The sequence below is a fragment of the Felis catus genome, chromosome E1, assembly GCF_018350175.1.
Source record: "Felis catus isolate Fca126 chromosome E1, F.catus_Fca126_mat1.0, whole genome shotgun sequence".
NCBI classification, from domain to species: Eukaryota; Metazoa; Chordata; class Mammalia; order Carnivora; family Felidae; genus Felis; species Felis catus.
The window spans coordinates 2,854,899-2,873,369 of NC_058381.1; the positions used below are offsets into that span (position 1 = coordinate 2,854,899).

Below are 18,471 nucleotides of genomic sequence, written 5' to 3' on the forward strand. Positions count from 1 at the left end.
AAGGCTGTTTCTCTCATCCTTCCTGTGTCCACTGAAGAAGCACTTTCCATTTCCTTCCAGAACTTCTCCTTGGCGTTCACAACCTGGCTAATTTTGGTACAAGAGGCCAAGCTTTCGGCCTGTCTCGACTTTCAACACACCTTCCTCACCGAGCTTCATCGTTTCTAGCTTTTGATTTAAAGTGAGAGACAAGCGACTCTTCCCGTCACTTGAACACTTAGAGGCCACTGCACGGTCATTATTAATTAGCCTAATTTCCATTTTTCTGTGTCGCAAGGAATAGGGAGGCCAGGAGGGAGAGAGAGACAGACAGACAGGGAGAATGGCTGGTCGGTGGGGTGGTCAGAACAAGGACACTGTCTCATATGTGTGCAGCCCAAGCCATCCCAAAGCAATGGCAAAGATTACTGATCACAAATCCCCATAACAAACAGGGTGATGAAAATGTTTGAAACCCAGGGGCGCCTGGGGGGCTCAGTCGGTTGGGCGTCCGACTTCGACTCAGGTCACGATCTCGCAGTTCGTGGGTTCGAGCCCCAGGTCGGGCTCTGTGCCAACAGCTCAGAGCCTGGAGCTTGCTTCGGATTCTCTGTCTCCCTCTCTCTCTGTCCCTCCCCTTCTCTCTCTCTCTCTCTCTCTCTCTCTCTCTCTCTCTCAAAAATAAATAAAGGTTTAAAAACGTTTGAAACCCAGTAGAACCTTGGTCTGGGAACATGCTTGTCATCCAAGGCACTTGTATCTCTAAGAGAATTCAAGAGCCATTGGCTCGGTTGTGATCATGTGACATGTGGCACCACGTGCTACTCCTTATCGCAAGACATCGCTTGTTCATCAAGGTGAAACTTATCAGACGGGTTTGCTCGTCTTGTGGAACCCTCGCAGAACAAGGTACTCGGAACCCAAGGTTTCGCTGTACACGTCCCGCGAGAATTACCAAAGTGTGGCACAGAGATGTGGGGTGAGCAGAGGGCACGGATGGATGGACTCGCTCGTTGCAGGGTTACCACAAACCCTCAACCTGTAACACAACCAACCAACAAAACACCAGGTAACACTTGCAAAGGGCGGCACAATTCAGCACGGCACGTCTCTAAATGCCGCTCAACTCGCAGCTCCCCCAACGGTCCTCGGAACCAGCGCGCCCGCCTCACCGACTTGAATTAAATCTCTGACTTGTGTTCGCTCTGATTGCATGAATCGTGTTTGCAATTTGGAAATTAGGCTTTGACAGGTTGAAGGGAGGGCCCAGCCTCCTCCCTGCCTTTGTGCGCGTGCACGCGCGCGCGTGCGCACACACACACACACACACACAGACACACGGGGCGCTCCGGCCTGCAGCCCTGCAAGGCTGGGGGGTGGGGCGGGGGGAGAAGGGGGCCTCTGCTCACCACCCTGGGGGGACTCCAGACAGACCTCGTGCCTTCCACCCTCATCGGCCTGCGGAAGCGCTGAGGACCCTCCCAGGCAGGAGACGCAGAAATGGAGAAAGGGAGGACACGGGGGTGTTTCCCGGACACTGGCCTCCAGGGCTGGGAGTGGACGGGACAGATGCAGGAGGAGGAGGCGCCTCGGAGGAGGGGACAAGGAATGTCCCGGAGCCAAAAGCAAACCCAGATCCGGCGAGGAGGCGGCAAGCCAGGGCCAAGGGCCGGTGCGCGCCTGCGCAGAGGACAGGCGCCTCGGGGTCTCCCCAGAACCACCTGCCGGCAGCCCCAGCACCTCTCAGACCCGTGCCAGCCGCCCACCTGTCTCCTGCTGCTGTCCCAATGGCAGGCGGTCGGGCGAGGACCTGGAGGAGCATCACAGGACCTGGGCCCCGGTGAATCTTGGACTTGGAGGCATGGCGAGAGAGCAGACGCTCAGGACGGACGGACCAGCAGGCGGGGCTGTGCTGAAGTCCGAATTCCTCATCCTGATTCTCTCACACGGCGCTCAAGTCCCACACGCAGTCTTGGCCCACATCCAGGAGGACCTGAGCTGTACCCCAGAATGGGCGGGGCTGGGGGGACTCAGGGGCTCCCCACGTAGAACCCGAGCCTCCAATCCCCTTCCTTCGGAGGCACCACTCGCTAGGACAGTCATCCAACCAGCTGGGGTGGGAGAAACGGAACATCAGGAGTTGACCGCGAGGAGGCAGCTGGCGATCCCGGTCCCCAGGGTAGTGGTGATGCTAGAGGCAGGGGCTTGGGTCCCTGGGGACCAGGGCGGCCCTGCCCACACCCGCTCTCTGCAGCATGTGTTTGAACGTGGGCGGCAGGACACGCCTCTGCCTCCTGGTTTCTGAATGGCCTCCTCCCCATCCTGGTCCAACGACTTCAGTTCTCCTGAAGAACTTACCCATCACGGATGCCACGGGGCCCCTGTGCTGGACCAGCCAGCCCCTGGACCAGTCTGCAGGCTGAGCTGGAGGTCAGGGGCCCAGGGATCCGGCCTCCCTTCCTTCCATCCCTGGTGCCTTCAGAAGCTCAGACTCCCAACGCCCTTGACCCCCCTCTCTTCCACCCGGCCCTCGCTGCCCTTCCTCCCCTCCTTCCCCAGCAACTTCTCTGAGCCAAAGCTTCCTGCTCGTTCCTGAAGGAGGGGCCCTTTTCTGTGCCTGCCAGGGCTGAGGGGGTGGGGCCGAGTGGGGAATGTTCTCTCCTGCTACTTTGCCAGGATCCCTGCCAGTTCCTGGTGACGGAGGATGCCCTACGGCTGGTCTGCTGAGCGCCCCCCTAGAGCTCTCTCTCCCCCCTGTGGCCCTACTAGGATGAGCGGTGCCTCAACCCCAGGAAAGTTCTGCTTCACAAGGCACTGTCCTGAGCAGGGCTCACCTCCCTGATGTTTGTTCTTGAAGCCTGGGCCTGACCACACAGAAGCATCTCCAGTGCTCCGGTGAGAGGGCTCTCTTTCTTTGGAACCAGAAGGTGGCTCTGGGCTGGGGTGCCCCACTGGCTCCAGGGAGGAAGGTTCCTTTAAGTGAAATCCTTTGGGGTTCAGAGTAACACCCCACCACACCCTCCTCCTAGCTCCCCAGAGCTGCACAGGGCTGTCCCCTCCGTCAGCCCTCTTCTTCCTCCCCCTCCACTCCCCCAGAAAGTTCTCTGTACCCGGTGGGCCATGCCAACCTCTTGGGCCTCTACCCCAGTGTCATTAACAAATTGCCCCAGTTCGTGGCTGCCCACCCCCCGCCCAGATCGATGGGTTACTGCTGTCCCTCACCATCCAGGTCAGCAAGGCAGGGCCTTGGGAGGGCTGGGCACAAAGGGGCCACGTCCTACCCTCACGCTGACCGAAAGATTCCTTCTTCCCAATGCTCCTGTTCCAAGTGCTAATCATCACGCCTCATCTAACTAGGTTTTCTTCCTAGTTTTTCCCATCTTGTCCTCTTATGTCTCTATCTTTTCTAAAAAAAAAAAAAACATGTTTTTCAATGTTTATTTTTGAGAGACAGAGTGAGCAGGGGAGGGGCAGCGAGAGAGGGAGGGAGACACAGAATCTGAAGCAGGCTCCAGGCTCTGAGCTGTCAGCACAGAGCCCGACGCGGGGCTCGAACCCACCAACCGCAAGATCATGACCCGAGCCAAGGTGGGAGGCTCAACCGACTGAGCCACCCAGGCGTCCCGTGATCCCTACCTTGATGGGAATGTTGTGATCGTCGGTGTCAGAGAAACAAACTACCTTCACGTGGGGTTCAAAATGGACTCTACTGGGGGCGCCTGGGTGGCTCGGTCGGTTAAGCTCTCCCTCTGTCTCTCAAAAATAAATAAACATTAAAAAGAAAAATAGACTCTACTGAATCATGCACCTTTGACCGTATGACCATGTTCCAAACAGTTAAAAACAGAACCCCTTCTGGAAGGCATCTCCACACACTCCCTTCCAGCCTTCTAGACTCTCCCCCGTCTCTGTCCCACACCACTGGGTATCTGGGCAACTCTGGGCTCGTACGGGGAGCCCTCAACCAGACTCTGCCAACAAGGGGGACTTAGGTCGATTCACCTCCCAGCTCCTTTCCTTTCCTGATGCACTAAAAGCAGAGTAGGAACCACTCCTATAGCGCCTACGATGTGCCGTGTATTTCACCAGAACTAACCCATTTAATCATCAGAACAACCCAGGGAGAAAGGGGCGAGGGTCACCAACCTCACTTTATAGACGAGGAACCTGAGTCACAGAGAGGTTAGTTCACTTTCCTGAGGAAACACAGCTACTAAGGAAACGGACCACGTGATTTGGCCCCGTGCGCAGGCTAACGGGTTGCATCTCTGCAGCCAGTTTCTGCCAGATGCCCACCCTCCCCTGTGACCCTGCCCTCACCTCCAGCTCTCTCAGACACCTGGCCCAGGCAGCCCCATCTTCCTACCCAGTGACACGGCTGAGGACTGGCTCCTGGCCAAGACCTGGGCGCGATACTGCGTTCCCGGTACACCGGCTGGCCCCTCATCTGCTTTGACCCCGCTCTGTGATGGGGACCTTTTGCCTCTGTGTGGCAGCTGCCCAGGGGCTACACGTCTCCTACACGAAGGGAGGACCCCCCCCCCAGTGCCTGGAGCTGTGGGGCCCCCGTGGCTGCCTCATCTAACCTCTGACTCTTCTTGTCCCTTGCTGTTCATTCCTTGTTTCTGCCATACCCTCCACCTCGACACGCAGGCCCACGCTTTGCGCCGGGAAAACCCATCAGCCAGGTCAGGGTCCGGGAGCTCTGGGAGGCCCGGGAGCCCGGTGGTCGGAAGAGGGGGCCTGGCGGGGCTGAGCTGTGGCCCTGAGTGGCGGGACTCTCTGCCCGTCACGGTCAACTTTGCTGGAACGGGCAGACTGTCTGGAGCCCATCGCCAAAGGGCCAGAGGCTGGCGTCGTCCTCTGCCTCCTCCCGCCCCACCAGCTGGCTGGCCGAGACGTTCAGGATCCTGCCCGGGACTACTGCCCAGACCGCGGGCTCTGGATCCGGGCGGCCGTAGAGAGGCGAGGCCCTCCTGGGGCCCGAGGGCTCGGGGCCTCACCTTCAGCTACATCTCTGTGAGCTTCTTCATCCACTGCCTCCCACCTTCTGCCCAAACGCACTGCTATTTCGCAGTGCCTTCCTGGTGCCTCTTCTTTCCCTGCTGTGTGACCTTACGCAAGGCACTTAGCCTCTCTGTGCCTGTTTCTTCATCTGAAAACAGGGATTCCAAGAGCATCTATCCCACAGGTTACTATTAGAATTAAATCGAAAGCCCTAAGAGCAGACCTCGGGTGGATAAGACGTGCCCTCTGAGCATGAGAAACGTTCACCCCGTGGCCATTGATTCAACTTGAAAATAGGAACAAAGAAGAAACTTGGTAACTAATCAAAAGCTACCTGCAAACCGTCTAAGCTCCCGGGTCCTGGATTTGCACCCCCTGGTGGCGAGGGAGGTCGTGAGCTCAGCAGTTTGCGCCGTGTGTAGTTGGCCATTTTCCTTCTCTGGCCTCACTTTCCTCCCTTGGGGGCAGCTGATCTCAGTGGCCTCTTCCAACCCACACCCCTGGGCACCTCAGGTCACCACGAACTCCTGAATCTCCAGCTTTGTGTCCAATATTGTCGGCATCTATTATTACCCGGACGACAGTGCCGGGAGCAGAGACTCAGAGCTGCAGGCCTGGGCCCGGGAAATCTTACAGGAGGGTTTTCTAAGCCGCGTGAGCTCAGGAGAGGCGTCCGCACCTGTCTCCTGCCTCCCGCCCTCCAGACCCCTCTTCCCCAGGGCAGCCGACCTTGACTTTCAGCTTTCTTTCCACCCCACCCCCAGGCACAGGATCCTTCCCGCCCCACCCCACCCCAGCACTGTGATCACCAACTGCTCAGCTGACCATGCTCCCACTGACAGCGGCCAGGGGGTGGGGGGGGACCCCGCGCCAAACCTGGGGGAGAAGCAGGGTCACGGGAACGAATGGGCCTTAACAGGAGCACTGGAGACTCTGTGCTTCCCGGGTTTAGGGGGGGTCCGTTGGAATTCAGTATGGGGATGCCTGACGTTGCCCCCACCATGCAGTTCCCCACCCCCACCCTCTACCACCAAAGGCCAGATGGGCCAGGTGGACCCACTCCCCGAGGTCAATTCCACATGCCAAGCCCATGTGCCCCTCTGGGATGTCAGCCACGAAGCAAGGCCCAGGGCGGGGGCAAGAAATGGGGGGCGGTTCTCGGGTTCCAGAAGAGTGGGTGGGGAAGGGATCCTGGAGACAACAGGTTACTTGCAGGGCGCACTGAGCAGGCTGTGCTCCTTGGTGGTCAGAGCCTGGGGTGACACGGTGGCTGGCAGTGTGGTTTAGTATAACACGGGTTCACAGTAGGTGGAGCTTAGGGCCCTCGGGCTTGAGCGGCAGGCTGGGCTCAGGGTGGTCTCTTGCCTGGGCGGATGCATAATTTGTTTCAAGTTGGACTAGTCTTGCGGGGTGTGGGGGGGGGTGGGGGGGGGATGGGATCTGTCCGCCTAGGTGGGTTGGGGGTGGGCAGGTGGTGCTCTGTCCTTGGGTAGGTATTCTGGGGAACTGGGGCCCTCAGTGGTCTGGGTCCCCAGGCAGGGGGACTTAAGGTGGACCAGAATCGCTTTGGGTTGCAAGACAGGGCCGGGGTATCGCATGGGGTGCAGAGGTCCCGGCCTGCTCTCCCGCTGCGGTCCCCAAGAGCACCTTGTCACCTCCCAGGATGTCACCGAGGAGCCCCGGCGGCAAGGCATCACCGCCTTCCAGAGCCTCCTGGCCTGGACATGGGGTGGGGGGTGGGGGGCAGACGAGGGGCCTGGCGCTGCCCTGAGCCTACCTGGACCCCGCGGCGGTGAAGGGCACGGCAGTGTGGGCGCCGGGACACCGCAGCCCGCACCCCCGCACCCCACGGCACCCTCCGTAAATGGCCACACACACGGGCTGACCCACGGCCGTTTGAAGTGACAATTTTTTTTTTTTTTTTTTTTTTTTTTTTTTTTTTTTTTTGGAAAACAGGTGCAGGCGAGGAGAGGCGAGGCGGGAGCGCGGCCCTAGATGGAAATGCTGTTCTCTATCAGCACCGGGTCCAGGTAGTAGTAGGGGACCGGGAGGTCCTTGTTGCGCTGGCGGATGTCGTGCGAGATCTGGGCCAGGCGCTGGCGGAGGACCTCCATGCTCCTCCGCGGGGCCTCCTCCACGAAGTGGATGTCAGGGAAGTGGCCCAGGGGCCGCTGCGGACACGGAACGGGGCAGCTGCGACCGACCGGCCCCCAGCTCCCCGCCTTCCGCAGCCTGCCCCTCCCCTCCCCCCTTGACACCCCTCCCCCAGCCCCCAGCCCTCCCTCCGCCTGCCCCCGGGGTAACCCCACCCCTGGCCCCAGGGCACCTTGTCGTCAGGCTCCCGGCTGAGGGTCCAGAGCACCAACAGGGTGATGCACGTGGTTTTCACATCCGGCAACGTGTCCATGTAGCTGTCCCGAGTGGTCAGCCCCTTGGCCTGCATGGGTGGGTTCCTCATGGACGACGGGAAGTTGGGCATCCAGGCGGTGTACTCCAGCTGGAGGTGGGGCAGCGGCGGGGGGAGGCGGGGGTCAGAGAGCACCCCGGGACGCTGGGGCTTTCAACTGAGCTAGGGACGGAAGCTGGGACTTGGCGGGGAGGAGGCCCGAGCAGGGATGACGGCTGAGGTTGGGCTTGAGGTTGGGGCCGGGGCTGGGGGGCGTAGGTACCTGCCCGGTGTTGACGGCGGCGTGCTTGGCGGAGCAGGTGTAGATGACTATAGTGACATATCGGATCAGCTCAGGCACTGTTCGCAAGCACTGAGGGAAGCCTGGGGGTGGGGGGGGCGCGGGGACGCCCAGGCGGCGTCAGTCCCGCCTGGTCCCCGATGGCCGGCAGAGGGCGCCAACAGGCCCGGCTCCCGCGCGTCCGGCCCACACTCCAAGCTGCCACCTCCCTGGGGCGCTCATCCCGCCCGCTTGGCCCTCCTGTGACCATAACTCCAATCCCCCACCCACTCACCCGCCCCCGTCCAGACCACCTTGGGAGGCGGCCCCACGTGGCCTTGACCAGAGGTCCTCCGGAGCAGCTCCGGGCACCTGTCCGGGGTCGGGCCCTCCTGTCTTTCTTCCAGCTCCCTTAGGGGGGCCTCTCTTGTCCCAGGACTCAGGAGGGGAAAGGCTTTGGAAGAATCCTGGCTTTCCCGCCCTGACTCAGCACAGACCCCTCCCACCACACACACACACACACACACACACACACACACACACACTTCTGAACCTTTGCACTCACGCCAGATGGATTTCTCAGTAGCCTGGCCCTTGGTCTCACACCCAATGTAGCTGCCAGCTTCTCTTACCTGTTACCCGCCCCCCCCCCCCCCCCGCTCATGCTCGCTCTCTCTCCCTCTCTCTCAAAATAAAAATAAACTTAAAACAAAACAAAGCTGATCTCCTTGCAGACGCCTCCATGGCTCCCTCTAGTGTTCAGGGTAATTCCAACCTCCTGAACCAGGGCTGGCGACTGTCCCCCCCCCCCCCTCACGGCTTCAGCCTTAGTTCAGCCCCCCGGAGAGCCTGGCCAACCCCCACCCTCAGAGCAGTAGCTGGGGCCTCTGAGCTCTTGGTGCTCCCCCTGCCCACTCTGGCTTCCCACCCAGAGCTCTTCAACCCCCCCTCCAGCCCCTCCCGGCTAACATCCCCGTCCTGCAGGTCCTGGCCAGATGTTAGCCTGGATGTTGCATCTCAGCATGCTGCTCTCCCCCTGTTCTCCCTCCACCCCCCGCCCCTCCTCCACCTGGATTAGGTGCCTCCCCTGGGCTCCCGCACACGGCCCCGCCTGCAGCAGTCCCGAGATAGTATAATTGCCCGTGTACTTGAGTGGGCGCCCCACCCTGGAGACCGTGAACTTGAGGGCAGGCACCTGTATCTCTCCTTCCCTTTGCCTCCTAGCCACCAGCACGGCGTCATCGCATCACAGATGCTCACTGAATATTGGTTCAGTGGTACCCAAGTGATGACCTCAGGATGTTCCTTCCCGCCCTCCTGGGCCCTCCCAGCCTCCCCACCTCCAGCATGCTCCAGCCTTTCCTGTTTGAGCTCATGCCCCGTATCTCAGTCCACAGAGATGACCCTGCCCCCTACCCCCAGCCCCTGAGTTCACCCATGGACCCACGGGCGGCCACGTTTCCTTCCCCAGCCTCTCCAAGACTTGGCTCCCTCGGTCCCCAACAAGACCTGCTGTGGCCCAGCCGGGAGGGCCCATCCCACAGCCCCGGGCCCCTACCTGAGCTCTCACGCCCTAGCAGGCACTGCTTAAATATCTCCTGCACCCAGGACTGCAATTCTGGGTCACCCTCCACGGCTGCGTCACACGGGTAATAGTAGGTGATGATCTCGGTCACATACCTGATGGGGGGGGCAGGCCTCAGTTTGGATCCTCCTCCTGCCCTCCCCACTTTTCTTACCTCCCCCAGGATGCCCTGGCCTTGGCCGCCCCAGGCCTGGGGGCGGGCACGTGCTGTGGGGCAAACACAGCATCAGACCCAGGCTCGGGTCAAGTCCTCAAAAGCTCCCTGCGCCCTGAGAGGGCGTCCGCCCGAGTGCCACCCACTGCGGGCCCGGCCTCACCTCTCTAGCGCGTCCCACACTGCCAAGGAGTCGTCTCGGTAATAATATCCCGGCAGGTCCTGGACCCCACGCTCCACAAAATCATTGGGGAGGTAGAGGCTCTCATAGGTGGTCTCTGACAGAGCCCGCACCATCACCTCCGCAAAGCCTTCCAGGCCTAGGGACATGCCCTGTCGGGGAGGAGGCAGACTCTGAGGCTGGCAGGGCCTCCCTGCTGAGGGTCACACCCGTCACACACACAGCCCAGCGATGCCCCTCCAGCCCCCGCCCCATGCATGCCCACACTCTGGGCCAGCGCCCCCCTCTGCACCCCTGTAAACCGGTCCCCTCCGGCCGTGCCCTCTCCCAATCTCAAGTGGGAAATTCGGCTTTTCGCCTCCCCACAAAGGCCGGCAGGGTAGCAGGTGCCTTGCTGGGCTCGGGGCACACGTCTTACCCTGGCAGACAGCCCCCCCTCGTTGAGGAGGAGGGCGCGCCCGATGCTGTTGATCTGGATGGTGTAGCGGGTGTGGGGGACGAGGAGCTACGGGAGACAGACCAGGAGAGAGGACCACGGTTACCCCCCAGAGGACGGGGCACCCCCTTCCTTGTGCAGCGCTACGCCCTCTGACTTCAGGAAGTCCCCACCCCGAGTCCGCTCTTGGGGGTCCCTGGCTGCCTCCCCGAGTCTCAGTGGAGTCCCTCTACCTGCTGGCGAGCCAGGTGCCTTTCTGAGGCCCCCGGGGCCAAAGCCGTACCTTGTAGAGAGGGTGACACATGGGCAGCTGCCTCAGCATGGCCAGGCAGAAGGCCTCCGCGATGAGGTGCGTCTCCAGCAGGTGCGAGATGGCCTCGTGGCAGTAGAACTCGGCGTAGCGCACCCACGTCTTGGCCAGCAGCCAGTCCCACTCCGAGTCACTCGGCAGGAAGATGGGGCTCTCGGGCCCCGGGGTCTGGCTGAGCTGGGGACGGGGAAGGAGGGAGAGTTAAGTGAGGACACACACACACACACACACACACACACACACACACGGGCCCCCCCTGCAGGAAGGAGGCAGAGAAGAGCCCGAAGAGGTAAAAATGCCACTCCATACACTCGAGGCCCTCTGGTCCCCTGAGCACACCAGGGCCCTTCCTCCTGCCTCACGTTTGTTCTTGATGTCCCCTCTGCCTGCAATGCCTTCCCCCCCCCCCCCACCTGGAAGCTCCCACTCATTTCTTAAGAAGCAGCACAAGGGGCACCTGAGTGGCTCAGTGGGTTAGGCATCCGACTCTTGATTTCAGCTCCAGTCCTGATTTCTTGGTTCGGGAGTTCGAGCCCCGGGTCAGGCTCTGTGCTGTCTGTGCGGAGCCTGCTTGGGATTCTCTCCCCGCCCCCCCGTTCCTCCCTTGCCTGTGCTCTTTCTCTCTCTCTCAAAATAAATAAACTTAAGAAAAGAAAAAGAAAAAGCAGCTCACAAGTTGCCTGAGAAGCCTCCCTTATTTCAACCCCACAGTCGCCCCGTTCAGCTGCAGGAGTTGTGCACTGCGCAAGGGTACCCAGCCCCCTGGGGCAGAGGAAGTCCCTGGAATCTAGCCTACGCTGTTCCACTAATGAGCCAGGAACATCAGAGTTTAGCTGAACCCCGTCCCCAGAGGGATGCCTTTTTCTAATTTGGACATGATGCTGGTGGAGGCCCCTGGAAACCTAGTACCTCAGTTCCCTTTCCTGCCAGGCCACTCTCTCTGAAGGCAGTGGCCACGTCTGATTAGCTCAGTGTTTCCAGCAGAGGGCTGGCCCAGGGCAGGTGTTGGCTTATCGAGCAAATGGATGACTGGACCCAAAGAGACAAGCTTGAACAACCAAGCACATCCCCATCTGGTCACCTCTGTGCGCGCACACCCAGTGTGCCCATTCTACGCACGGGGACTTGCACACAAGTGCACGCCCAGAGACCCGAGTTCGTGCACCGGCATACAAGCATCCAGTGGTCTGTAGGGCCACCGGGGCCTCAGTCCAAGGCCCACACACAGGGCCACACACCAGGCTCTCGCGTTGGCAACACGCTCACACAGCGGCCCCCCGCCTGCACCACAGGCACCTGGATGGCGATGGGCATCATGTTCCCTTCTGAGCCAAAGTGCAGCAGGCAGAGCGGGGCACAGTGATGCTGCTTCCTTCCGTTGAGCTCGATGCTAGGGATGCCTTCCAAGATGCGGTAGTCGGCCAGGTAAATGTTCCCCTTCTGGAAGGGGGCCGAAAGGGGAGGGCAGGTGAGCACCAACGCGCTGGACCTGGGACTCACGCCTTGGGTGCGGAGTGCCCCGCGCCCCCGGGGGGCAGGGGTTGGCCAGAGACCCGAGCGGGGAATGCAGGAGCGGAGGGCACTCTGGGGGCAGCAAAGGTGGGTGGGGAGAGACGGGGAGGCCAGGGATCCCCTCCGGAGGGGGCCTCACCTCCAGCTCCGCTTGCAGGCACGTTCCCTCGCCCAAGAACGGGGCCACCATGTCGTCCGTGACGGGGAACTTGTCTGGGATCTGCGTGCAGCGGCGGAGCAGGCCTGGGTTGATGCCGTTGAGGTACTGATACCCAAAGAAGCTGTCTTCTGTCCAGTGCTCGGCCACGTACTCTGGGGAGGGGGAGACGGTACCCGGTCATCCTCAGGGGCAGAGAAGCGTGGGGCTGAGGCCCTGGACAGAGGAAGATCGGGGACGCCAGAGAAGCCCCCAGCCTCCGCTTGAGCGGCTGGAGGCGCCCAGGGCGGCATTTTCCCTGAGGCCGCCAGGGGGCGCGCCCGCCCTTCTGGTCCCCTCGGCCTCGGATTCACCCCGCGCCCCGCCTCCCGCGGCCCCGACGGGGGTCCCGCCTCCAGCGCGCGCCCGCCGCTCCCCCGGCCGGAGGCCGCGTGGCTCCCCGGGTTCGGTGCGCGATGCCCCTCGTACCGGAGATGATGGACTTGTTGGCAGGGAAAATTTTCTTGATGTCCTTCAGCCTCTTCCACGACTGCTTGCAGTCCACCAGGCCGCGGAGTTTGAAGCCCAGCGCCCTAGGGACGGGGTTCGAGGGGGAGACGCTCAGAGAGGCAGCCGCCAGCCCCGCCGAGGCCCCTGGCCGCCTGACCTCCGGGCTCAGAGCACCAGGTCCTTCTGCGGCCGGGGGTCTGGCGCCACCTCCCGGGCTCCCCGGGCCTGGCTTCTCAGCTCTCTGTCCGCCCGGATGGCGATCTGTCGCGAGCTCCTGGGGGAGGGCTGCGGTGGAGGCGGGCGCGGAGCCGGGACGGGGACCCCTCACTCGCGCACACTCACATGGGCCCCAGGCGGAAGAAGAACGAGGCCGTCTTGATGAAGGAGTAGCGGAGGTTTGAGTTCAGGAACTTGGTGGCCTTGATGTTGATGAGAATCGGGAAACCGGGGATATAACCATTCCACCTGTGGGAGAGAGTGCAGGGCTGGGGCCTGGCACCTGCGGAGCCCCGGGGAAGGTGGAGGGGGCAGAGCCCAGGGGTCAGCCACGGAAGGGGCCCCAGGGCAGCCTCGGGTCCTCACTCAGGCCGGTTGGGGTTTCTCCGCGCAGGCGGGCGGTAACTGGGGATGTGCACGTAGTTGGGTAGGCCGGGAACGAAGACCCTCCAGCTGCGGTGCGGAGAGAAGCCGAGACTGTAGGCCCTGATGCGCATGCACCAAGACGGGCCGAAGGCCAAGCCATCGCCCCGCGCCCTCCTCACCGCCACCACCCCCTGACCTCCCGCAGCCCCGGTCGCCCTCTCCTCACTGGTAGAAGTCCTGTTTGGCTCTGATCTCTTCCCGGCGGTGCTCCAGAAGGATCGGCAGCGTGTCGTCCGCTGTCGTCTTTCCTGCCGGGAGACCAAAGAGGAGGCTCAGGGTCTGACCCCCGCCCATTTCAAGGATCCGAATTCAGCTCCAGCCCTCTAGACTGGCCCTGGGGCCCCAGACCAGGAATGGGAAGGTTTACCCAGGAAGAGGGGGCGCGTGTCTCCTCCCAAAAACTCAGAGGAGAGGATCAGGGACCACCCTCCGCCCCCTCGCTCTAGGAAGTTGGGTGGTCCGTTTTCTGGACCGACTAAAACGCTACTGAAGAACAGTTATTTAGGGCTTACTACGTACCCGGCACTTTGTAAACACTACTTCTGTTAATAATGTAATCCAGGGGCACCTGGGTGGCTCAGTCGCTTAAGTGACCGCTCCTAATCTGGGCTCAGGTCATGATCTCACGGTTTGTGAGTTCAAGACCCCCCCCCCTCCCCCGCTCAGCACTGACAGCACAGGGCCTGCTTGAGATTGTCTCTCCCTCGCTGTCTGCCCCTCCCCCACTTGCTCTCTATCACTCTCTCTCAAAATAAATAAACTTAAAAAGCAATCATAATTTAATCCACACAGGGACAACCTTGCAAGGCAGGTGACTCTTTGTATAGGCCGGAGAGCCAGTTTCCACAATTCCAAAGTCCAAGAGACCATAGAAATCAACTTCGTCTTTTCCACAAGTTAGGCACAAATACCTTGGTGGGCAGAACCCGAGGCTCTACACAGTCTTTATTGAACTCACTTGGTGTAACTATCCATAGTTTTGGCTGCAGAAATATTCATATGTTTGACTAGGGGATGTGCCTATGGATGTAAGGCATAACGTATGGAGCGTGTGAATGGTATATATTGGTATAGATGCATATGTGCGCACGTGCTCTAAATGAAATCTGAATTTCAAAACACCCCTGGCCCCAAAAGTTTCAGCCAAGGGACCAGATCGGTGTGCTCACTTTACAAGGAGGAAACGGTCAGCTGGGCTCCGAACTTTGTCGGACGTCCCGGCCGGTAGTCCCAGGCTGGCACGTTTCTACACAGCAGCCCCGTCATTTTCCCGTGAGGCCCTCCTCGCCACCCTCCCCTTCCTCCACGTCCCTCAGCTTATGCTGTGTTCTGGGTGGACAGTGTCCAACCCGGAGACCCAGCTCGGCTTTATCCCCCCGGTGAGGGGCCCAGCCAGTGACTCAGGCCTCCCCGCCCTGCTCTCCCCGAGGCTGCCCCGCCCGGCCCCATTCCTGCCCTTCCCCTGCTTCCATGCACTCAGACCTATGGCTGCGGGAAGATGCTCCCGCCCCCCTGTGAGACTCTCCCCTTGGCCCTCCCCACCCTCCCCCAGGCCTGCCTTCCCCCCCCCCACCCCTGCCTCTTTCCCCAGCTCGCTCAGTGCCCCTGCCGCCCGGGACACGAGAAATGGAGGAAGGTGATCAGCTGCCTGGGGGGGTGGGGAGGAGAGACCCAAGCCCCCGCCCGCCCCCCATGTCTGTGCCCTGCCCTCCTGTCCACTTTGAGGGAGGCTAGACAGAAGCTGGGACGGGGGGGCCAAGATGACAGAAGAGGACAAGCCTGTAGTCTCCATGCAGCAGCCGAGTATCAGGAAGCAGAGCCAAGGCCACCAGACAAGGGCGGTGGCAGGGGGTGGACGCAAGGAGCTCAGACACTCCCTGTCCCTCTTCCAGGGCAGTGACCGAGTGACTGGGAGAATAGCCCGGCGGCCTTGACCAGGCACCAGGGAAAACCCAGCCTCGTGCTGGGCCATGATGGAGCCTTGATGGAAGAAGGGGGGGCCTTCTGGAGCAGCACTGAGCCCTGCTAGAGATATAAGGTGTCCTAATGGGGTGGTAGGGAGGCCTTTGGGGCCATAGGACATCCCCTCAAGTCCACAAAATGCGCAGTTAGACGCCCAGGGCTCCTATGACAAGGTTCAGACCCTCGCGCTCTGTCCCGTGGAGACGTGTTGAGCGAACACGGCTTCCTGACAGAACGTGCAGCAGCTGGGGCGAGGGGGCCTCCCTATCAGAGTGACGGACCTCGCTGGAGTCACGGGGGGGTCTTTCTGGAGCGGCAGACACGGCACGTGGCACAGACCGGGCACCCGAGGCCCGTACTCAGCGCAGCCACGGGTCTCCGCAGTGGCGGGAGTCAGGGGTAGGACTGCGGTGGGGAGCTAATGGGGAGCACGCTTGTCTCAGCCCGGACCTGGGGTCCTGAGACCCTGAGGGTGGCCCCAACCTCCTTCCTGTCTGTCCCTGCAAGGCTGCAGCCCGGCGCTGGGCCCCGCGGTGGCAATGACCCAGGGTGATGCGCGAGAGCGTCAGATGTTCCCGGGAGTCCCTGTGGGGGCCCGGCGGGTGACAGGTGCCGGGAGGGGTGCCGAGGGCTTGCCTGTGGCCTCCCTGAGCGCCAGGGTCTCGTAGCCATCCATCCACTGGTAGGCGGGGAAGTGGTACACACGGCCGCCGGGCGCACAGATCTGCACGTAGTTACAGTACCAGGAGTTTTTGGGTAAGAAGGAGTGACGCTCCTTGTGCAGGCGGATGATGATGAGCTCCCCCAGGTCCTGCTGGCACCGGACGGTGTATTCATCCACCTGGCCAGGGCACAGGGCCGGGTGAGCGGGCAGGACTGGCCCCTGGCCCCTCGGGCCTCCCGCCCACCGATCTGGGCCCTCACCCAGGCTCCGCTCTGCTGAGGGGGAGCCGCGCTCACCGCGCTGGGCTGGGACGACTCGATCTGGATCTGGCTTCTCCTCCCCCCACTCCTAGTCGGCCGTCACCTGCTGGGCCCTTCTACCCAGGGCTGAGCAGGAAGGATACCCCCCCCTCCGTCCACAGCCACCCTCCCCAGGCCCCACCCTCCCGCCCTCCTCAGCCACTTGAGGCTGCAGGAGGCCATGCGGCCCCCCAGGGGGTGGACCCCAAAGGGGTCCAGGTGGGGTCCAGGGCCCCCAGACCTCCTACAGGCTTAGAGCGAGGCAGAGGTGGTCCCGCCAGCCCCCTTTGCTCCTACTTGTCAGTGAAGATGTGGAGAGACAGAAGTGGCCACATAGACAGAGTGCCCAATTAAGAGGATGTAGAGGCAGGTGGCTGGACCTGACTCGGAATCAGGGCTGAGGGACCAGCAAAGGGTGTCTCCCATCATGGAGCAGGCGGCCCCGATGGACAGGCTGGTCTGATGCCATTTTAAGCCACAGAGAATCCAATGTGCATTTAAGCCAGTTATGATGGAACTTACCTTAGGAAGAGTAAGGGTGGGAGGGAGAGGGATGGGGGGGAGGCTGAGACGAGGGGTGTGGATGAGTGATAGAGAGGAAGCGAGAAGAGGTGAGAAAAGGCAGGGAGAGAGGAGAAATGGCCACACAGGGGCGGGAGGTGACAGACCGGGGATGAGGCAGGATGGCCCAGAGAGCAGAGACCCCTGGGAGCCAGGTCTGGGGGGAGGGCAGAGGGGGGAGGGCATCTGGAGTTGCCCTTGGGAACTTTCAGAGCCCCCCCCCCACCACACGTACACACACATTCACCCCCAAACACACTCCTATGCCACACACATACACACTCACACACATCACACACACTTACATACACACACCACACACAGACTCACAAATCACACCCATGCACACACACACATGCCCATACTCACCGCCCCAGTTGCAAAGTCTCTCCCAAAATGGTTCAGCAGCTGCTTGTGGCTCTCTCCTTGGGTCCCCACAATGGTCAGCGAGATGGAATCCATCGTGCCCGACAAGAGGTCGGTACCCGTGGCCACCTTGACTTTGTAGGTGGCCATGGCTACTCCTCAGGAGGCAGGAGGGAGGGCTTGAGTCCAGACTCCTCGGGGGCCGCACGGGGGCCCAGACCAGGCAGGGGAAGCCAGACGGGGAGACGTGGACGGGGCCAGCCTCCCGAGAGGGAGAGGTGAGGCAAGGACGTCTGGCCCCCAGGGCAGCTCGGAGCCCAGATCTGCGCGCTGGGAGCCGGGCCGGCAGGGCGCTGGGCCTGCTTCTGAGAGGGCGGACCCAAGACGCCCTGGATGAAGGAGGCTTCGGGGCGGGGGAGCCAGTCCAGCCTGCGCCAGGGCCCCAGGGAAGTTAGGGGACAGGGCTGGGCGGGGCCCCCAGATCTGTATCAGCCTAATAAGCGCCTTCCTTCTGCCCGCCCCCATGGGCCACGGCACAAGACACCCCTGCCAAGCAGACCCATGGGCAACGGGGTTACCAGCCTTGGTTCCGGGGCCCCCAGCGGGTGGGAGCGAGGGGACGGGGCCCGACACAAACTCGCCGTCCAACTGGCCTGCTGCCTGGCCGTTCCTCTCCGGGCCACAGGGCAGGCTGTGGCCACAGAGGGGAAGGCTAACTGATCCTCCTGCCCCAGCACCCTTGAGAGAAAGGGTGACAGGTGCCGACCTTGACCTCGGGTCGCTAGGGCACAGAGAAGCTCCAGAGAGAGGTGATCAGGGAGGGAGAGAGGGTGTCTGTCGCTCTTTGCAGGGCCAGGATCAGCTGGGGAGGAGGGGGGGCATACAAACATAGATAGATGACAGAGCAAAACTGGAGGCACAAGAAATACACTAAGGGTTGGGCATGTAATCTGTAGTTTAATCATTACGGAATTCTATGCCGCAATTAAAAAAAGAAGAAGAAGAACAAACCACGGTGATGAATCTCGCAAAGATTATATTGAGTGAAAGATGCCAGGCGTAACACAAAAGGGTACACGCTGTATCATTCCATCGACACCAAATTTGAGAACAGACGAAACTATGCAACTCTTTTGTTTTTCAATTTTTTTATGTTTTATTTATTCTTGAGAGAGAGAGAGACAGAGCACGAGCAGGGGAGGGGCAGAGAGCGAGGGGGACACAGAATCGGAAGCAGGCTCCAGGCTCCGAGCTGTCAGCACAGGGCCCGACGCGGGGCTTGAACCCACGGACCATGAGATCATGACCTGAGCCAAGATCAAGATTGGACACTTAACCAACTGAGCCCCCCAGATACTCCTCTTTCATTTTATAAAGTACTCATCCTCACCTCCCCCACCCCACCCCACCCCCCCAAAAAAAACTGATGAAGCTAAACAGAGGATTGGAATAAAGGTTGGGCTCCCAGAGACTTGGGCTCGTCTGGAACCAAATCATTCCT

At 61.1% G+C, this 18,471-nt stretch overlaps 1 protein-coding gene and 1 long non-coding RNA gene across 2 annotated transcripts; both read right to left on the bottom strand.

Annotated features, from left to right (window-relative positions):
- Positions 1 to 1,178: 1,178 nt before the first annotated feature.
- LOC123381994 lies at positions 1,179 to 2,570 on the bottom strand. Its single transcript, XR_006589689.1, has 2 exons — positions 2,338 to 2,570; positions 1,179 to 2,090 (listed from the first exon to the last, which is right to left on the bottom strand). It is a non-coding gene; the product is annotated as an uncharacterized LOC123381994 (long non-coding RNA).
- A 4,357-nt stretch (positions 2,571 to 6,927) lies between these two features.
- ALOX12B (arachidonate 12-lipoxygenase, 12R type) lies at positions 6,928 to 17,393 on the bottom strand. The gene is made up of 15 exons (XM_003996189.3): positions 16,974 to 17,393; positions 15,717 to 15,921; positions 13,285 to 13,366; positions 13,059 to 13,145; positions 12,819 to 12,941; positions 12,456 to 12,559; positions 11,970 to 12,142; positions 11,615 to 11,758; positions 10,292 to 10,495; positions 9,991 to 10,077; positions 9,555 to 9,724; positions 9,211 to 9,332; positions 7,656 to 7,756; positions 7,313 to 7,483; positions 6,928 to 7,157 (listed from the first exon to the last, which is right to left on the bottom strand). The coding sequence occupies exons 1-15, from the start codon at positions 17,118 to 17,120 to the stop codon at positions 6,978 to 6,980; spliced, it is 2,100 nt and encodes a 699-aa protein (XP_003996238.1). The 5' UTR covers positions 17,121 to 17,393; the 3' UTR covers positions 6,928 to 6,977.
- Between the last annotated feature and the right edge of the window lie 1,078 nt (positions 17,394 to 18,471).

Coding starts and splice junctions, on each gene's coding strand:
- ALOX12B (XM_003996189.3), bottom strand. CDS start 17,120: ATGGCCACCTACAAAGTCAAGGTGGCCACGGGTACCGACCTCTTGTCG. Junction 11,759..11,969: donor GCCTGCAAGCGGAGCTGGAG/GTGAGGCCCCCT, acceptor GCCCCCTTCCAG/AAGGGGAACATTTACCTGGC. Junction 10,078..10,291: donor TGTGTCACCCTCTCTACAAG/GTACGGCTTTGG, acceptor TGTCTCCCGTAG/CTCCTCGTCCCCCACACCCG.